The sequence below is a fragment of the Dasypus novemcinctus genome, chromosome 3 (genome assembly GCF_030445035.2).
Source record: "Dasypus novemcinctus isolate mDasNov1 chromosome 3, mDasNov1.1.hap2, whole genome shotgun sequence".
Lineage (NCBI taxonomy): Eukaryota > Metazoa > Chordata > Mammalia > Cingulata > Dasypodidae > Dasypus > Dasypus novemcinctus.
Window position 1 is genome coordinate 3,836,388 of NC_080675.1, and position 18,992 is coordinate 3,855,379.

General features: G+C 56.0%; 1 protein-coding gene and 1 non-coding gene across 2 annotated transcripts in view; both read right to left on the reverse strand.

Annotated features, from left to right (window-relative positions):
• Nucleotides 1–883: 883 nt before the first annotated feature.
• DYNC1H1 (dynein cytoplasmic 1 heavy chain 1) overlaps nucleotides 884–18,992 on the reverse strand; it is a 75,758-nt gene continuing 57,649 nt past the window's right edge. The window contains exons 46-78 of the mRNA XM_012523548.2: nucleotides 18,774–18,935; nucleotides 18,473–18,687; nucleotides 18,201–18,405; nucleotides 17,021–17,194; nucleotides 16,795–16,914; nucleotides 16,460–16,580; nucleotides 15,516–15,711; nucleotides 14,859–14,976; nucleotides 14,561–14,776; nucleotides 13,496–13,708; nucleotides 13,234–13,361; nucleotides 10,654–10,807; nucleotides 9,992–10,138; nucleotides 9,747–9,897; nucleotides 9,339–9,592; nucleotides 9,119–9,253; nucleotides 8,945–9,039; nucleotides 8,665–8,839; nucleotides 8,441–8,516; nucleotides 7,612–7,772; nucleotides 7,361–7,472; nucleotides 7,210–7,270; nucleotides 6,998–7,121; nucleotides 6,752–6,865; nucleotides 5,601–5,771; nucleotides 5,145–5,362; nucleotides 4,920–5,023; nucleotides 3,283–3,494; nucleotides 2,770–2,923; nucleotides 1,975–2,117; nucleotides 1,723–1,891; nucleotides 1,486–1,613; nucleotides 884–1,254 (exon numbers count right to left, since the gene is read on the reverse strand). Of these exons, the coding sequence (XP_012379002.2) occupies nucleotides 1,126–1,254; nucleotides 1,486–1,613; nucleotides 1,723–1,891; nucleotides 1,975–2,117; nucleotides 2,770–2,923; nucleotides 3,283–3,494; nucleotides 4,920–5,023; nucleotides 5,145–5,362; nucleotides 5,601–5,771; nucleotides 6,752–6,865; nucleotides 6,998–7,121; nucleotides 7,210–7,270; nucleotides 7,361–7,472; nucleotides 7,612–7,772; nucleotides 8,441–8,516; nucleotides 8,665–8,839; nucleotides 8,945–9,039; nucleotides 9,119–9,253; nucleotides 9,339–9,592; nucleotides 9,747–9,897; nucleotides 9,992–10,138; nucleotides 10,654–10,807; nucleotides 13,234–13,361; nucleotides 13,496–13,708; nucleotides 14,561–14,776; nucleotides 14,859–14,976; nucleotides 15,516–15,711; nucleotides 16,460–16,580; nucleotides 16,795–16,914; nucleotides 17,021–17,194; nucleotides 18,201–18,405; nucleotides 18,473–18,687; nucleotides 18,774–18,935 (5,055 nt within the window). The 3' untranslated portion in view covers nucleotides 884–1,125. The remainder of the gene's footprint in view (nucleotides 1,255–1,485; nucleotides 1,614–1,722; nucleotides 1,892–1,974; nucleotides 2,118–2,769; nucleotides 2,924–3,282; nucleotides 3,495–4,919; nucleotides 5,024–5,144; nucleotides 5,363–5,600; nucleotides 5,772–6,751; nucleotides 6,866–6,997; nucleotides 7,122–7,209; nucleotides 7,271–7,360; nucleotides 7,473–7,611; nucleotides 7,773–8,440; nucleotides 8,517–8,664; nucleotides 8,840–8,944; nucleotides 9,040–9,118; nucleotides 9,254–9,338; nucleotides 9,593–9,746; nucleotides 9,898–9,991; nucleotides 10,139–10,653; nucleotides 10,808–13,233; nucleotides 13,362–13,495; nucleotides 13,709–14,560; nucleotides 14,777–14,858; nucleotides 14,977–15,515; nucleotides 15,712–16,459; nucleotides 16,581–16,794; nucleotides 16,915–17,020; nucleotides 17,195–18,200; nucleotides 18,406–18,472; nucleotides 18,688–18,773; nucleotides 18,936–18,992) is intronic.
• On the reverse strand, nucleotides 13,763–13,894 carry LOC111763137 (small nucleolar RNA SNORA42/SNORA80 family). The gene has a single exon (XR_002796064.1). It is a non-coding gene; the product is annotated as a small nucleolar RNA SNORA42/SNORA80 family (small nucleolar RNA).

Genomic DNA, 18,992 nt, shown 5'->3' on the forward strand with positions numbered 1-18,992 from the left:
GGGGTCTGCATGGAAGCCCCCGCTGTTGGGGAGGCACAGAGCCCCGCCCCCTGTGAAGGACCGGGTGTCGGGGCAGCAGCTTTTCTGTTGCTTGACCTCTGGGGCGCAGCCTGGGCTGGCTCACGCCACCCGCGAGCGCTCTGCAGCACCTTCTGGCACAGGCCCGTCCTGTTTCCACCGAGGGCGAGGGCGGCGGCCACCTCACGGGGGATGTCCTGGCTCTCCCCAGTGAGACCCCGTGCCGCCTTCAGCACACTCGGCGCAGGACGGCCAGGCCCGTACTCACTGGCTCAGAGAAAACTCAGAAACGGGCGCCAATTCCAATCCAAGGCCGGGATTCCAAGTGCAGCCCTGGTGGAAAGTTAGGGGGCTGCCTGACCTGAGCTCAGCGTGATGTCCCCCAGCAGCCCCAAAGACCAGGTGACCCTGGGTGTGAGGGGCCAGGGCCGAGCCCACCCTCGCAGAGCGCACAGGAACTGAGCCGCTGCCCAAGCAGCTGCTGGAACAGATGGACAAGGTCTGCCCGGGGCCCGGGGCCCGGGGACACAGGCCAAGGCAAGGCCCGTGGTCTTTTCACAGCCTTGCCCAGCATCCTCCGGGTTTGTGGGAACACATGTGGGTGGAGGCAGGGCGAGTCCCAGAGCACACTTGCGCAGGTCAAGGTGTGCCAGGCCCCTTCTGGCCGTGATGGTGCCGTCCCTTCCATGAAGGGGCTGCCCAGGTCCCCCATCCGCAGGCGCCTGCTGAGCGCCAGGCCGCGCTCTGCTCTGGCAGGGCCCTGGGTAGCTGGGTGAGCACACCTGCTGGCTCCCAGCTGGACACCCGAAGCAAGGCCTGTGCCACGTCCTGTGGGTAAAGGGGAACAGAAGAGGCAGGAGCCGGCTCATGCTTAGTGTTTTATTTCATAAAACGAGCCACGCTAGAAACCCACTGAAACCACATCCTCCCACCTTGCCACCGCCCGCTGCTCCAGCCACCCCTCCGTCTCCTCCAGCCTCAAGCCAACTATGTACTTTCTGTAAGTCCGTGCTTTCACAAGTCCATACCTTCCAGACACTTTAATAACGAATAACTGTTAAATATTGAATTGTACTAGTACAGAAAAGAAACTATAAAGTTTCAGTTTTACTCTGTGCACAAGACTGCAACGCCGCGCTCGTAGAAGCTGCGCGGGTCTTCCTTTGTAGCAATTTCCAAGTCCACCGTGAAGATAAGGTCTGCTCGGGTGAAGTTCAGGTAGACAGGTAAGGTCACCTGTGAGGAAGAAAGCCAGGGGCTTGCTGCTCATTTATGAGACAGCTGGAGGTGGACTTTGGTGACAAGTGAGCTCACATAAGTGGGAAGCGAGGCTCCTCCCATGAGGGCCTGCGTTTCAGCTGTAAGTAGACCCCGTGCTACCCAGGCCAGGTGGAGAAAAGGGGAGGCGCTGGGCCCGTGGCTACTGGGAAGAGCGGGATACCCCCTTGGCCACAAAGCAGCTCTCACCACATTGGCCTTTCTCTCGGCGTTTGTCTGCTTGACCCAGCGAAGCTGGGTCAGAGGAAGGAAGGTCGAGATGGCGTTTGAGAGCGACAGCTTGTTGTTGCTACATGTGGCCCCTTGGAGCTTCAGACCTGCCGGGAGGACATGATGCCCAGGCTGACGTGGGCACGACCCCCGGGCTCACAGACCACCTTGGTGGTGCCCAAGGCCCCAGGGCGGCCCACAGAGACGCTGGCTCACCTGTGACTCCGAAGCTGCAGGCGTCGAGAGCGGCCCCCTGAGCGGTGGTGACGTTGACCTCCAGGCAGAGCTCCTCCAGGGACCAGCTGTTGGCCTGGGCCACGTACTGCCTGGTGGCGGTGATGTAGGCCTCGGGCACGAACAGGCCGCCCAGGCACACGTGGATGTTCTGGGGAGGCACAGCCACATGAGGCGTGTGGCCCCGGGGCCCGAGCGCCGGCACGAGTGTCCTGAACCCTCCCCCAGAGGTACCTTGAGTTCCTTGGCACCGCCAGATGCGGCCGCCAGGGAGATGTTCTGCAGCTGCTTGATCCTCTCACTGAAGTCGGACACCCACTGGATGACGGTCATGCCGGCCGGCACCGTGTAGTGGGACCAGCTCCGGGGCAAGATCCCTGCAGCGGGGCGTGGAGAGCTGGGCTCGCGCCAGGCCTGCCCAGTCGCCAGTGCGCCCAGAGCATGCTGACCATGTACGTGACAGGTCTCCCTGCGTCGGCCTCACCACCCGGGACTGAGCCTCAGCCTGGAGGCCCAGTCGGCGTGTCGCTGGAGGAGCCCAGTCACTTCCAAGCAGAGCCCCGGCTCGAGGCCGCACACTGGCCCTCGGGGCAGATGGGAAAAGCCTGGGTGCCCTGCCCTCCTCCTCCTGGGCCCAGCCGCCTACTGTGCACACAATCCACTTCCGCCCCTTGCTGGGCAAGGGTCCCATACCCGTTGTGGGAGGAGACCCTCACCCACAGCCTCAAGAAAAGCACTTTCTGAGGCACTTAAGAGCTCCCTCCCCCGAGGGTAAGGGCCCTGAGCTGCACTCGGGGAAAGCGCCTTCCCAATCATGACTCCCAGAAGGAAGCACTGGGCCTGGCAAGGGGGCAAGCGCTGCGGGCTGCTACACAACAAGTCGGCCACTGCCCTCCAGTGGAGCCAGTCCTGGTCTCAGACGAGGGCAAGGGTGGGGCTGAGAGCGGGCCTCAGGGCAAAGCTCACTGAGGGCTCACCCCCCAGCACCCCAGTGCTGAGCCCCAGCCCCAAATTCGGCTTGGGAAGTACCTTTCACCAGCTCGTTTATAAGGGTACGCAAGTAGTTGGTCTGTTTCTTCTTTCCTTCACACACTTGAACAACATCAGCAAGATCCTGGCGAACGTCCTGAAGTAACTTAGCTCCCATCTTCACTTCTCTCTCAAAAAATCTGAACAAAGGATCCTAAAATTGTTCAAAGAGAAGATACAAAAAAAAGACTCAGCTCAGGGAGCCCTGATTTACAACCCTGGTCAAGACCCTGAGCACGTCACCTGTGCACCTGAGCCGTGACTGGACAAGACCTGCGGGCACGGGAGCCCGCCCTGCGAGCCTCCGCCTTCTCCAGAGGGAGCACGGCTGCCCCCAGCTCCTCGGAAGGCTCACGTTCCCAGGGCATGGAGAGGGATAACGTTGTGGACTATTTCTAGCTAGTTTAAGAACGGTCAACTCGCTTTCTCAGAGCGCGTTTCAGGGCTGTGGTCCATCTCGCTAAGACCGTCTCGCGAACGGGGGCCCTGCGAGCCCAGGCCCTGCCCCGCCACCTTGATGTTCTCCACCGTCCGCTTCAGGGGGCCCAGCGTCTGGGGGATCAGATGCAGCCAGTTGGACGCAGTGGTGTGCAGTGTCCTCATCCAGGCAGGGCGTCCGTCCGACGTGGAATCCGTCCTGGCCTTCTTCTCAGTCTCTGCGTAGGCCAGGTCATCCTCATCCTCCAGCATCTGCATCTTCAGCATCTTACTTATCATGTCCACACCTAAGCCACAAAGCCACCAAGGGCAGGTGGAAGGGGAAGGGGTGGCAGGAGATCAAAGAGGAAATCAGGATGTGACGGAATAAACTCCCGTGGAATCACTACGTGGACCCAGAAGGTACTGAGTCAGTACACATTTTCAAAGCACAGAAAATGGCCCAACCAAAAAGAGACAGCAGACACGGAAGAGAAACTGTTAGCAAGTCCAGTGCATGCCTCTGCGGAATGCACCAGCAGCCTGAGCCCGACTAGCTGGCTCCTCAAGCCTCCACAAGCCCCCGGACGCTCACCTGAGGCCCAGCCCTCCCTGGTGCTACCAGCACGAGGCTGAGAGGACGGGCTCAGAAGAGCCGCCGCCTGCTCAGCCCCACGCTGTCCTGGTGACTCACGGCCACTGCTCATGCCTGCCCATGCCAACCTGGGTGCACAGACTGGCCTGGGCTGAGGGCACCGGGAGCTGGGCTCCTGGATGGCGGCACACCGAGGGAGAGCTCGGCCTTTGGCCCCAAACCTCAGGACCCAGCTGCTCTCAGAACGCAGCTTGTGACGACCCTGCAGGGCCAGGGCACCCTCCAGCCCCACCGTGGTTAGGGCAGGGCACGGCCAGCGCTGGCTGCCACCCTCCACAACCTCCACAGCCTCCGTGAGTAGGCGCTTTCACGCCAAGGCACCCTGCTGGGTGTCCTGGCATGGGACGCCCCCGGGTCCCTCCTAAGTCCAGTCTGCTTCTGCAGCACTCAGCCCTGGAGAGGTCACGGTTGCCTCCTCCCAGCAGGGAGCAGGCTCTTGCGAGCAGTTCTAGGTTGTCTTCCGTCAAAGAAACGATCTATCTAAAGGCTCCCTCCACGGTGCAGAGGAGACAGCCTGTGAACTCGCTGCCTGAGCTTGTGGGCAGATCGCTCCTTTTTTTCCCGGGACTGTTTCCCCAATGGGAGGACCCTAGATTAGGGTCCTGGGCCTCCAGGGCACCCCTGGACAGCTGGCCACCCCAGCAGGCCTGGGAATGTGCTACCAAACCCCCCAGGCGATGCCGCTGGCTCAGCTGTCTTCTGGCAAGTGGGGACCCTTGAAGGGACGAAAGTCTCACAGATGAGAAGGATGCTGAAAACACACTCTGATAAGATCACTTAATACCAGCTATTTTTCATTTCTTTTAAGAAAAGAACTGAAGCTACTTCTGAATGTACAGTGGGAACCTAAATGCAACTTCTAGACCTCAACTTCTGTCACGCCTCTTCCCCAGGACAGAGTCTGCGCTGTGGTAAATGCCCCAGAGCTGACTGTTTTCTCCCCCACCCCAGGAGTGGGGACTGGGGTACACAGGGGCAGGGGGCGGGGGTCTGAACAAGGAGGAAAGGGTGAGGCCCTGGGACACACAGGGTGGGCTGCACAGGGTGAGAGCCCGAGGCCAGCGGGGGCTGTACCCACCCTGCGTGGTGAGGAGCACCCTCTCGGCGTTGTTGGGCAGGCCCAGCCAGGAAGGCGTCTGGGCGTCCGGGAGCAGCTCCACCCACTGCACAAACTCCTCGCGCCTGAAAAGCCAGCACATTTGGGAATGCCGTTGGTGACCGTGCAATGGGGGGCACAGCCACTTCCTGACATCACAACCACCTCGTGTTACATAGCACAGAGGATTAAAAGGTGGCTGTGTACCTGATGCCATCTGGCATTTGAATATCCTTGTGCCCGTCGACCTTGCAAGCCAGCTTAAATTCACTATCAAAACTCTTTGTCGTGAACAAACGCTCCAGGAAGGTGTTGAGCAGACGCTGGTCAAACTCGTTGTCCACCCGCCCGCCGTAAATGGACTGCGCCATCAGGGTCTTCAGCGCAGACCAGGGGATCTTATCTGGCGAGATGTTCTGCCTTCCCTGGGGTGGGGGAGAGGGGAACACGCATCAGAGGGTGGCAGAGGCACCGCAAGCCCTGGCTCTCCATGCGAGTTTCTCCCTTCATGCTAACACCCACATGTGTTCTGGCTACTGCCAAACACCAGCTTGTTGCTGGAAAGCTGAGCATGTTACTTTATATCACAGCCTTTAACTCTGGAAGTGATTTTTTCCTTCCTAAATGTGCATCTATTTCTGAAATGACACATTCCACACTTGCCTTGGCCGTGTCATCCAGCCACGTGTCCACCGTGTCACAGGCTGACCGCAGGTCAGACTCCCCGAATTCGTACTTCTTTGACCAGCCCAGGGGTGCATATCTAAGGCGCTCTTGGATGATGGCGTGGAACCAGGCCAGCAGGAAGTACAAGCGCGCGCGCTCGTTGGGAGACTGGGAAGGAGAGTCAGGTCAGAGCCACCAGGCGGCAGCACACTGCTCTAGCTCTTCAGCGGGCAGCGGGCAGCAGCAGTCGAACTTTAAAAGAGCTTCCCGGGAAACGGACTTTGGCCCAGTGGTTAGGGCATCCGTCTACCACATGGGAGGTCCGCGGTTCAAGCCCCGGGCCTCCTTGACCCGTGTGGAGCTGGCCCGTGCGCAGTGCTGATGCGCGCAAGGAGTGCCCTGCTACACAGGGGTGTCCCCCGCGTAGGGGAGCCCCACGCGCAAGGAGTGCACCCATAAGGAGAGCCGCCCAGCGCGAAGGAGCAGCCTGCCGAGGAATGGCGCCGCCCACACTTCCCATGCCGCTGACGACAACAGAAGCAGACAAAGAAACAAGACGCAGCAAAAAGACACAGAAAACAGACAACCGGGGGAGGGGAGGGGAATTAAATAAAAATAAATCTTAAAAAAAATAAAAAATAAAAAAATAAAAGAGCTTCCCGCACACTGCTGTAATGTTACCATAACCCGACCTAGACACTAACACGTGTGGCTAGGAGAAAAGCACACTGACTCTCCATCAGATGTGACCCACTGACATTGCTAAGAGAAATTATTAAGCCAACAGAAAATTACACAGGAGACAAAATCCCTCAATGTTAGAAAACGGTGGATTTAAGACACAGATTAGGTGCAAAACTGACACGCCCCTCTCCCTCCAAGTGCTCAGCCCCCGGTGGCCTGTGCTTGTGGGGAGGGGACTGTGAGGCCCACTCCTGGGCTGCAAATCTGGGCTCGAGCTAAAGCTCCACCGGGGACGCCTTCTTGGCCCCTGGGAACCTAACCCGCACAGCCCTGTGGCCAGTCACTGTATGAACTATTTCCAGGATGGACATCGTGCCTACAAAGTAGCGCGTCTGTCCTCTGGACCCCGCGAGGCGACGGCCTGGGGGTCTGCACAGCACGAGTGCGCGGGGGTGCGGCCTTACCTTGCAGATGCGAGAGACGGGAATGCTGCTGAAGGTCCGCAGCATGTTCGCCTTCACCCCCGGGGGCGGCTCAAACACGAAGATGCGGCCGGCACGCAGAAGGTTCACCGGCACCTGGACAGCACGAACCCGTTACCTTCTGGCTGTGACGTGTGCTTTAGCTAGAACCCTCCACTCCCCCCACGACGTAAAGCAGAAAACGAACACCAGATTCAAGGTCAATCTACACCCTTTTTGGCCACACACCTTGGGATTAATCTCCATGGTGAGAAAGAGCCGGAAGCAGGCGTGCGGCTGCAGCGAGTGCAGCTTCTTCTCCAGCTGCATCAGCCACCCTGGAGCCAGATGCACGTTCTTCAGCATCACCCACCTGTGCAGAGAGAGAGCACCCAGCATGCCTCAAGCCTCCGGCAGGTTCCTGGGGACTGAGGCTTTTTAGGCAAAACAGAGCAGACTACCTGCCCGACTTCACAGCGGTATTGATTGCCTTATCTGCTTGATTGAAGCCTTCTGCCGAGCCTGGCACAAGAAAGTGTCATGTCAGCCGTGGCAAACTTGGCCTTCAACATCTAACGCGAATTCTGTGGCGCTCCAGCCTGTGATGCTTACCAATTGCAATTGAAGTGATCTGTGTGTTCTGTTCAGCTGCAAGGTCTTCTACGTGACCGCTAGCGTCGTAGCCGGGCACTGAACACATGAGGACAGGAGTATTTGGCTTCACCTGCAAACAGACACAGCTGAAGCAGGTGCGGCCTAGAGCGAGGTGCTCCTCCTGGGCCTTGGCAGTCTGCAGCAGGCAGGTGCGTGGCCTGGGAGGAGGCCGCTGCCCCGACAGGGCCCAGGGCCGGGACAGGCCTTACCTCCGTGCCCACAATGTGCGCCAGGTCCAGCGGCTGCTCCATGATGGACATGAAGGACTCTCCGAGGTTTGTGGACACAAACATGTGGGCCATGGCCAAGAGGCGGTCGGGCCGGAAAGCCTGGATCAGGAGCAGGCGGTGGACAGCCTGCCCGATGGGCGCTGGAACGAGGCAGCGGAAAGGGCGGTGGGTGGAGAGCGCACGGGCGTGCCACGCGTTCCCCCCACCTGCCCTGCCTTCCCATGAGCACTCGCTCAACATGCTAGCCCTCAAGATGCGGCTCGCAGGGTCTCAGGAGCTGTGGCGCCCTGGCTGGTTCTCTAGGCCTTGAGGAGCATCCGCCACTACCGCCTGTGTCTTCAAGGAGCCCCTGGACACCCCTAGGACAGTGTCTCACCACTTGGGGCTGTTCCCCAACTTTTACACACGTGCGCTAATGCCTGCTCACTGCAGGACACCTCAAGTTTTTAACAAGTCCTGTGAATGAGGCTGCTCAGCCCCAGCTGCTGATGCCAGCAGCCCACACTCTCGTCTCCGTGGCCCGTGAGTACTGCCACACCATGAAGCCAAGTTCCCCTTCGTATGAGGCAAGGGCTTCCTGTGGACTCCCCATTCGGCTGCCAAGCAGGAGTTGGAGCTGGTACAGGAATTCCTTTGCTCTCTCATTTCTAGGCCAACTCCTCCCCAGAAGCTAACCCCACAAACTGCTGTCTGAAATGCTTCTCTGGGGAATCACTGACATTTTGGGTGGAAGCTGTCCTTCAAGCAGCAAACACTAACTGCGGTCCAAAATAAAAGCAAAACGGAGAAGGCCCCAATGAGGACTCACTTGCAGGTGTGTCCTCACTCCACAGATAAGGCACGGTCTGCTCTGGGGAGCTGCTGTCTAACCAGATGCCGAATTGCTGTGAAGACAACACTGAGAGAGTCAACCCCTGGGGCCAGGCTTGTGGGCACGAGGAGCTGAGGCGATGGCTCGAGCGTCTGAGCCAAGAGCTTCCCATGACACACGCTTCCTCATTGCCCGTCTCCCATGTCTCATCGGACGCTCACCTCATCCGCCTGGACCTTTGCGATCAGGTCCTTAAAGGCAGGAAGACAGCTCAGCCTCACCACCGCCTCCGCCTGCTCCACCGTCAGGCCCTGGATCGTCGGGGTGGAGCCGGCGCTCAGGACAATTTCCTTTCCTCTCAGGAAGTGCTGGAATTCAGCATCGTAAGTGGGCTCCCTGTGAGAGGCACAGTGGGTCAGCCAAGTCACCGAAAGTGAGGGTGATGATTCCCGGGAAGGGAAGTCGCCCGTGGTGGACAGCGGTCAGCAGGGGAGGCCCTACCCGACGGTGCCCTTCAGCTTGATCCTGGCCAGCAGCATAGCGAAGGTGATGTGGTCCTGGTGCAGCATGCCCCGTGCCACCCGATTGAACGCCACCTGTGGACGAGCGCAAGGGAGAGCAACGCTGCCCGAGCGCCTCCAGGGGCTGCCTCCCGCAGAGGGCGGCCGGGCTTACCTGGAAGAGGTCCTTGGTGATGACGGAGAGGCGCTGCGTGTGGTCAGTGATGCCCTTGAGGTTGGGGTTCTCGTACAGGACGTTATGGTAGATGTCCAGGAAGAACTGCAGGGAGTACTGGTACAGGAAGTGGATCTGAGGAGCGAGTGAGAGCAGCGTCAGGAGGGCTGCACAGGCCGCTCCGCGTCCGCGTGCTACTGGGGCCGCGCCACACCCTCACCTGCTTCAGAGACTCCATGGTGAAGTAAATGCTGCTGCAGGCAGTGGAGAGCGGGAGGTACTGCTGCGACACCGTCTCCACCTCCTGCATGACGATGTCTGTCTCCTCCACTTTCCTCGTCACCTCGGCAGCCTCCCTCTTGAGGTTCTCCAGCGTCGTTATGATGGTGTCGTCGTCCAGAATGCGTCCTTTCACCTCGTTCAGAGCTTGCAGCAGAGATTTTTCTAGCTGACGGAGACGTAGCTGAAACTCCCCTAAAGCGTATTAAAGAATTCAGTTTGCTCTAACACCTACACCTTCTTAAGGGGAGCGCTCTCCCAAGTGTCTCACACAAACAGCGACAGCGGAGTCCCTGAAAGCTCAGCCCCCGCCAGCAGGAGAATCTAGAACCAAGATCCAGGAACAGACCTTGAAGCTTAAGAAGATCGGAGCGCTTCTCGTCCACATCGGGCCGCTCTGCCTTAAGCACCTCATTCAGACACTGGCTCTGTAAACTGCTGCGGGTGACCGTGAAGTTCACGAAAGTGACCCGGGAACAGAGGTCCGGCGGGAACTCGACCTGCCAAGACAGGCAACAGGACAGCCTGCCGCGCCACTGCAGCTGAAAGCCACGTGCTGTCACACGGCCACACAGGGAGAGGCTCGCTCCTTACGGTTGGGTCTCTGGTGGACAGGAAGATGACGAAGGACGGCGACAAGTCTATATCCTGGTCACCGAGCGTGATCAGCACTCTGCCTCCCGTTCGCCGGACTTCCCGGTTCAGCACCGGATTCAGAACAGGATCGTAGCTTTCCACGTCCTGCGCACACACGCAAGCAGCTCAGCGCGAGGCACCACAGCCTCCACTTCACGCTGACGGTTTCCCAATGCTGCCCTCCTCCAGGCCAACATCTCCCTCCTGAAGCTGCCCGCACCGCCGAGACCTGCGCTGGCAAACACAGCTGCCGGGAGCCACCAGTGGCTACTTTTTAAACTGATTAAGAAGAAAGCGTGCTTCCTCAGTTGCACTTGCCCATGGCAGCTGCCATCCTGGGTGACATCACTGGACTGCCGTCACCGGAAAGAGCTACGGGACAGCGCTGACCCTGACTTTCTAACAGAATTCTAGTCCACAGGGGCTTCTGCTGGACTAAAGACCATTCACAAGACGACTATGTAGCTCCACTCTTGCCCTGAATCTCAAAGGCTAGCAGTGTTTGCATTGCGGAAATTAGCTTTACTTCACGCCAATGGTTTTTAAGAAAAGTTATGCATAGCTCTAAAAAGAATTCACTCCACAAGCAGGGTCTGAAGAATTCAAACGAGGACACGAACCTGGACAAGAAGAGGGTTCCCGAATCGCAGGGCGCTCTCCAGGTTCTTTCTGAAGGCGTCGTCCAGGAAGCTGGTGCGCGTGATCTTGCGGTCCTTGTACTCGTTCATGATGAACTCCGTGGCCTGACCAGAGGGGTCGATGATCAGCGGGTACCTAAGGAGGAGGCGTGGAGGAGTGAAAACCCCAGGAGCAGGAAGCGGACTTGGCCCAGTGGTTAGGGCGTCCGTCTACCACATGGGAGGTCCGCGGTTCAAACCCTGGGCCTCCTTGACCCGTGTGGAGCTGGCCCACGCGCAGTGCTGATGCGTGCAAGGAGTGCCCTGCCACGCAGGGGTGTCCCAGAGTAGGGGAGCCCCACATGCAAGGAGTGTGCCCCATAAGGAGAGCCGCCCAGCGCGAAAGAAAGTGCAGCCTGCCCAGGAATGGCGCCGCCCACAAGGAGAGCTGACACAGCAAGAAGACGCAACAAAAAGAAACAGGGATTCCTCTGCTGCTGACAACAACAGAAGCAGACAAAGAAGATGCAGCAAATAGACACAGAGAACAGACAACTGGGGTGGGGGAGGGGAGAGAAAGAGAAATAAATAAATCTTAAAACAAACAAACAAACAAAAAAACCCAGGAGCAGCACGAGAACACAGGGGAAGAGCCTGCGACCCGTGGCCATGGCTCTCGCCACCAGCCAGGGATCTCCAGAGTCACAAATGAAGACAAACGGGCCTTAGACACTTAACATTACAACTGGATCGTCTTTCTCAAGAACTACTGTAAGGACAGAGTACAGGCGAAGTTAAAACCCTTTTCTCTCTGGCATAGACATTCTCACCCTTAGGGCACCTGCACTTGCTCCTGTCTGAACTCCAACTTCACCTTTCTAGACCAGGAACTCCTGGGAAGCAGGTGATAGCACCAAAGCTGCCAGCAGCCGCCACCTGCAGTTCACTTTCCCAAGAACCCTGGGCACGCTGCGGACAGCTTCTTACCTCAGTCCTCTCAATACCGAGAGGGGCTATTCTCAAATCCACTTTACAGATGAGAACCACACAGAGGGGTCACAGAACTGATTACAAAAAAAGTAACACACACGCTTGAACAAAATCCTCAAGATGCAAAAGCGCAACTGGTTAAAGCACTTCCACTGACTTCCCTCAGTAACCCAATTCCTCCATCCCATACCTACTGTCAGTTTTGTTTCTGGTGCATCTTCAGAGAAGTCTGTACACTGCAGACCTGCGTGTGCGTGTGACGAATGTGTCTGCATGCCCTCCCCATTGGCAGCTGCACCCTCTCGTCCCACCCTGCCTGAGCACTTGGCACTGATGGCGTCACACACACGGCTCCCACCATATGCATGCCCAGCAACCCATCGACTGGCTCTTTAATGAGACCCCTGGTTTCCTTTCTCCTGCTTCAGTGCAAGCTTCAACCTGGTAAATGTGCTTGTATCCAACCCCTGGCATGCGTGCCAGGCTATCACTGGCTAAACTCCAGGGTCAATTAGACAAGTCAACCCCTGCACTGATGGATCAATGATCTTGTTAGCACCAGCTGGCGAGAGACACTGGGCCACCCGGGAGAGAGAGCCCATAACATTCAGAGGACAGGGAAGCGAACCTGGCCCAGTGGTTAGAGTGTCCGTTTACCACATGGAGGTCCGCGGTTCAAACCCTGGGCCTCCTTGACCCATGTGGAGCTGGCCCAGGTGCAGTGCTGATGTGTGCAAAAAGTGCTATGCCACGCAGGGGTGTCCCCACGTAGGGGAGCCCCACACACAAGGAGTGCACCCCGTAAGGAGAGCTGCCCAGCGCAAAAAGGAATGGCGCCGCCCACGCGGAGAGCTAACACAACAAAAAAATGCAGATTCCTGTGCTGCTGACAACAACAGGAGCGGACAAAGACGAAGACACAGCAAATAGAGAACAGACAACCGGGGCGGTAGGGGGAAGGGGAGAGAAGTAAATAAATAAATCTTTAAAAAAAATTCAGAAGACAATTGGCAGAGGCATCATTTTTTGTGTCCCTAGGACAGTGACACACAGTAAGGGCTCGATAAAGGTTAGATGAAGGTTTCAAGATCATTAGGTGAGGTTCAAAAGAAATCTACATCCCAGGGCATCCTCAGAACACTCAGGGACGTTTAGGGGGCCTGGCCCCGAGGGGGCCCTCAAGTCAGCATCCAGTCCACCCTCACATGGCCACATTCCATTTCTAACCCCCACCTTAGAAAGGACAACAGAGGCAGCTTCCCCTTTACTGCCTGGCTGAATATCTCCAGTTCTTTTTTTTTTTCTCTTGAGGTCCCGGGGCCAGAGATTGAACCTAGGACCTTGCCTGTGGGAAGCCAGCGTGCAGCCACTGAGGACACCAGCTCCCTCTCAGGGTATGTTAAGAACGTCCCTCCAGCACACATCCCTGCCAACTGAAGCTACACCAGCAACGTTTACTGTAGAACAGTTCAGACAACTGAGATGCAAAAACGCCTACCCCACCCCCAGGGCTGGCACTAACCAGGCAGTCCCGGCACCCAATTTCCTCATCTCTTCAACCACCTGCCTTCCTGTGGGCCAGTGAGCACGCACCTGTTGAACCGTTTCAGCATGATTGCATTTTCCGTGCACAAGTCGTCTGCAGGCAGCGAGCTGGCCTGCCAGCGGAGGCGCTCGTCGGCGTTGGAGAGGTACTCGGTCCTTGCGATGTCGGTGCGGAACTGAAAGGTGAGGGCGGTCACTCCCTGCTCCACATGAGGACAGGGCCACCCTCACGCAGAGCCTCTGAGAGTTGACTAACATCAACGCGGCTCATGCCTTCAACACGTTTTTGAAATTCTCTCCGGGTTGTTACCTGGATGTTGGCTTGCTGTAGGTGATGGGACCAGGTAGTGAACAAGTTCTGACGCATCTGCTGGTCAAAATAACCTGCGTAAGCAATGAACGCCGCTGACAGGAGGCAGTCCCCGGCGATGGTGGACATCTGGTTCTTGAAGGTTTCACTCGTTTTTTCCCACCGTTCACGCTCAGCAGACAAACTCTTCAGAAGAGCGGTGCTCCGGTTTACCTGAGAAGAAACCAGACCAGGTGCTCAGGAGCCAGCACTTTTTCACTGTTGTTACACCAGGCAACCCACTCCAGTGCTGTGGCCTATGAACTAGGCCAGGCAATGGTTTGGGGCTATGGTCTTCTCTAGCATGGGACACCATGAGGGGCCCAGGGGGACAGGCCTGCCACAAATCCAAACCCAGGCGTGGGACCACCTCTTTAGGCATTTCTATCAAATGCTGCAAATCGGTTCATCCACAAAGGGTGCAGGGTCCAGGTGAGCTAGAAACGTGCTCAGTCCTCAGTCCTCAAGGAGGAGAGACCCGGGTTACAGGACTGATGACAGCTCCAGCCCAGTGTCTAATCAGGCCTGTGGTGAGTAGAGGGAGGCCACCTTCACCTGAAATACGCACATAAATGGAGGCGGGGGGGAGGGGAGGAGCAGCGGGGCGAGGGCTGGTCCAGAGAGGAGAGAGAAGTGGCAGGAGATGAAAGTGGTAGGCAGAAGCAACGAGAGGAGCAGCAGAAGGGACGGGGAGTGGAAGGGAGGCACCAGCTCCAAAGCTCTCAGCCAGCAGAAGGGGAGAGAGGTCGTGCTGGTTTTAGACCGTCCAGCTCATACTAGCTATCCTTCATTACTGCCACTCCATAAATTATCAGGGTTTAACATTTCCCAGAAAAACGAGCCTCAAGGACCTCAAAAGGCATTAAAGAGCAAATCCACTAAGGCCAACACGGTATACACACCACATGTTAAAAGTTATCTGCCAACAGGGGCAGACACTCATCTCAGAGGGAATAACCCGCAAAGACAGAACATCAGAGGACAAGCCAGCAGGAAGCCACGGCGGGCTGAGGACGACAACCTTACTTTCGCTTCGACAGCAGCCAGGTCTGCCTTGATGGCCTGGGCCTCTGATATCAGGACCGCGTACTCCTCCTTGTAGCGGGCGATGCTGGCTTCCAGGTCCCGGATCATCTGCTCCACCTCGTTGGCTTTCTGCTGGTTGTCCTTGGCGTCATCTTCCAGCTTCTGCAGCTCATTACGCAGGGGCTCCACGCGCTTCAGCATGTCCGCATAGTTAAGCTGAGAAGAGCAATCCACGGTGGGTATTTAAAGGAGACTGACAGGAGGCCAGCTCCCCTCAGCACTCCTGGCTGGGCAGTACCTGTGCAATGGCCCACTTCACCATGGGGCCGCAGGCCAGGGAGGCCCGGTTCACGATTTCATAATTGTAACTTGGGTTGGACATGTAGTTTTTCTTCATCTTCTCTCTTATGGCATCGCTGCAAAAGATGAATTGTATTTCCAAGTATGTACAGGGAAGAAGTAAAGAATTTTTAAGAAATGAAACGTAAGTGACTAGGGCCCGGTTTTTATCGTTACCCAAAGATGACCAAAGGAAAAGCTAGAACAGGTGGCACTTAGTTCCCCAAGATCAAAGCTGACAGCATGCTGATGAAATGCTCCCTGATAATAACCAGACTAATTCTTTTCTAGGCTCTTTCCTCACCCAACAGGAGGACACAGAAGCTATCGCCAGTTTTCAGGCAGGCTGGCCTTGCTCTGAGTCGTCACAGAGCTCACAGCTCTTTGTGCGGGACAGAGCAGCACTAGCACACAGGAGCAACAGGATTAGAAAAGTACTGCCAGGAGCACTGGAAAGAAATTTGGTTTCTTGGAGTGATGACCTAGAAAAGCACTCGTGCAATTTAAGGACTGAAAATGTCCGCTGGCAAGCAGGGCCACCAGGAACGAGGAACACGCCTGGCGCCGTGAACGTGCCTCAGTTTCCGGCAGGGGCTTGGTCTTCCCACTTACTCACCTGATCTCCTCTGCAGAGAAGTTCACAATGGTCGGGATGAAGTTCTCTCTCATGATGATGGAGCGGATCTGCTTCCAGTCCGTGGTGCTTTCCCCCAAGAGCAGACAGATGGACTCCAGGGCCAGCTTCACTGCGGCAGGGGGGTTGGCCATGGACCGCACCTCCACCAGGTGCTGCTTCTTGATTGACTTCACAGCTGGGGTAGCAGACAGAGCCAGGGCAGGAACGGGGAGAAAGGCAGAGCACTCAGTGTGGGAGAGCATTAGGTCCCAGAGGGGATCTGACCCGTTAGCAAGAGGACTCCTCAAAAGAGCTAAGCCAAAGCAAGGCTTTCTGTCTTACACAGGCCTGAAGAGCTTACAGAGCTAATCTTTTAAATAATTATGAAAAGATGATATAGTAACCCTAAACTGCAAAAATTCCTTTAAAACTCCTTAAGTTCTGCTACTACTTTTTGCAAGTCCTCATTAATTCCTTTATCTCCATAAGGATTTTAAAGCATTTTTAAAACTTAATTATGCGTTTGTTTTGTATACAATTTCAACAAAAACGTTTTCCTCCCTGCCATAATTGAGTAGTTATCTCAGGCTGGGTGGAGGTGTGGGCTCTAGAAAATGGCTATGGCCCTCCACAAACTAAAACCACCATCTTCTAGTTTGAAATTCTATCGAAGCACTTGCCAAGAAACTACTCAGCGGGCGAGAACCAAATTTAAAAACCCTCATCCAATCCAACTCTGAATGGAGTGAGCGGTGCACTGCTGTCTGCGCTCCTCTTGGGCTGGATGTGGGCGCCACGGCCAGGGTAGCTGATGGGCAGGAGAGCAGAGTCAGGCTGTTCTGAACTACTGTGCAGCTATGCAGAGGAGATGGCAGAGGAGACTGCTGTCAGGCTGTAAGCAGGCGTGTTTATGAGGGTGGAGGCAGGGCGCAGTGCCCACATACCGTTCTGGGCCTCGATGACTGCAGGCTCCACCTTGTCAAGATCTTCCTTGACACTCATCTGCTTGTCTGCAATCACTGCCTGCTGCTTGTGCAGCTGCTCTTGAATCTCTTGGCTCATGACCTGGGAAAGGAGGATGGCTTGGCTTAGCTATGGGCTAATTTGCTGAACGAATCCTAAAACAATCCTGCCCGCCTCTCCAAAACAAGCAAGTGAGCGTGCATCCTCCACTACTAACCCTCTAAACCCTGAAACCATCTTAAACTAAACTTCCTACTCCTTCAGGAGACTGAAAATCCCAGTCCACACTAGCCATAGTTTGAGGAAATAAAAATACCTTTTTCTTTTCAGCTTCTTGTTGATCTTTAACCATCTTCTTCAGCTTGTCATTAGCTGCAGCGTTTTTTACCTCCAGCTCTTGGCTCTTTATCCTCAAGTCACGACGCAGCTCTTCTACCTAAAGAATCAAAATCACAGTAAGAAAGCAGAAACCTGGAAATGACCCCAGTAGGGGCCTGTGCTCCAGCAGCTGCTAGTAAATGGTGTTCAAGCATGTGCCATACCTGGTCGACTGTCTCTTTTATTTTCCTGAGCCCGACGTTCAAGTGCATCTGCTGCTCCTCCAGCTCACTCCTCTTCTCATGGAACAGGTTGGCGTAATGGTTGATGAAGTCCAAGTAGTGGCGAGGTGTGATGGCCATCGTCCTGCCGCCTCGCTTTGCCAGCCGAGCGTTGGCCTTTTCAAAAGTCAAAGAAAAGTTAAGTCTTTTCCCTCGTTTGTCATTAAACCTCAGAAAATTCTAATTGCCCTCGGCCTTGCTAGCCCAGTGCAACCCAGTAGAATGAACCCAGCTCCCAGGAGTCGGAACACGGAATTAGAATTTCAGCTTGGCCACTCATGAGGTCCCAAGACCTAAGTCCTTAACTTTCTCTAAAACGAGGATGGATGTGCCACCTTCAGTGGTACTCCACATGGGAAGGTGGTACAAACTGCTTACAGTCTCAGGGCTGGGTGTGCCCAGTCTACCTTTTCTCACTAATTTTCAATGGCTGCTGAAATTAGAAATAGCACGAACAAGAGAGGGGCAAGGTAGCCCAGCCTTTCTGGGATAAACTGCTTTGGTGTCCTCTGGCTGAAAGAGAGGATGACTGAGGCAGCACAAAGCAAGACAGACTGGCCAGAGGAGCCAGTGCCAGACCACATTTCCTGAGGCAAAGCCAGTGACCTGGGTGGGCGGTGCCAATAAGACACCTGGGTTCAGGGCAGTCGCTACCAAGTAGTGGGGTCCTTCTAGCACAAAGAGTCTTCAAGGTGTGGCAAGCAAATGCCAGCCAGCAGGCCACACCCTGTCCACGGCATGCTTTCGTGGCACTCTGCCTCGACCCTCTGTTCACACTGCCCAAAGCTTTTGGTCCAGAGCCTAAAACATTTACTGTGTGGCACCTCCCCATCCCTGGTCTCAATGAGAACAAGCCTGAATGCAGTGGCAATGGGAAGAGAAAAGCAGGGAAGAAGACTTGACAGAGGGAGAACCACTGTGGGCACTAAAAGGGCTACATGATTCCAGAACACAGAGCCTGGAGACAAGAAGGATGAGATGTCACTAGTGGAGGTAAGAAAACAGGTGAGAAACTGCTATTTCTTTGGCAGGTGACAGTACAAAGTATGAAACACTCCAGGCCTAGTTTCTTATCAGTCTAGTTCTGGGTGGCATGGGGACAGCTTGAGCTAACAGTACCCACCTGGTGAAGAGTCTGGTGCACAAACACACAGCTGTTTACAATAGCTTCCCGGTGCGAGGGCGGCTGCGGTAGTTTATCATACACAACTGGCATGTAATCAGGCACAATATAATTCGGCTTCTCCAGGTCCATCTTACTTGTGAATTCTTTGCCAACTTGATACAGTGCTTCAGTGGACCAGTCACCAAACCAGTTCAACACACACCTGAAAAAGACACGTGGGTCTCGAAACAGCTACCTGCCAGGGCCCCCCGGGGGGAAGAGCAGCTCACCTGTTGAAAAGCGCTGGCGAGGTGGCCGCGCGGTCCTTGAGCCCCTCTGAGGACGGGTTCATGGTGAAGACAACATGGAGGTTGCGGATGACCTGGCTGGTGAACCACTTGTAGAGTTCCTCGTGCGAGTCCAGCATGAGGCCCTCCTTCTGTGCGCCCTCCTTACACTGGGTCATCAGGGTGGCGTACTCGTCTCCTTCAAAGAGACCGGGCACCTACGGCGACGAGACCCCACTATGCTTTACTGCCCTTGGCACGAGGCTGTGCAGCCCGGGACGCAGCGTGGCGTGCCTCCAGTTACCTCTCCGTTGGCCAGGAGGGTGTTCATCCGCTCCAGGAACCCGGAGTCCAGGACGTTGGACTCGTCCATTATGAACGCTATCTTCTCGTTCTTACAGCCTGAACGTCGCAACACTGTCCGCAGATCTTCATCAAAATCTTCCCCTGTGTATTTCCTATGGACCTACAGGAGTGGATGACAAGTTAGGGCCATTCCCACTCCAGGTCGCGGGAATCGATC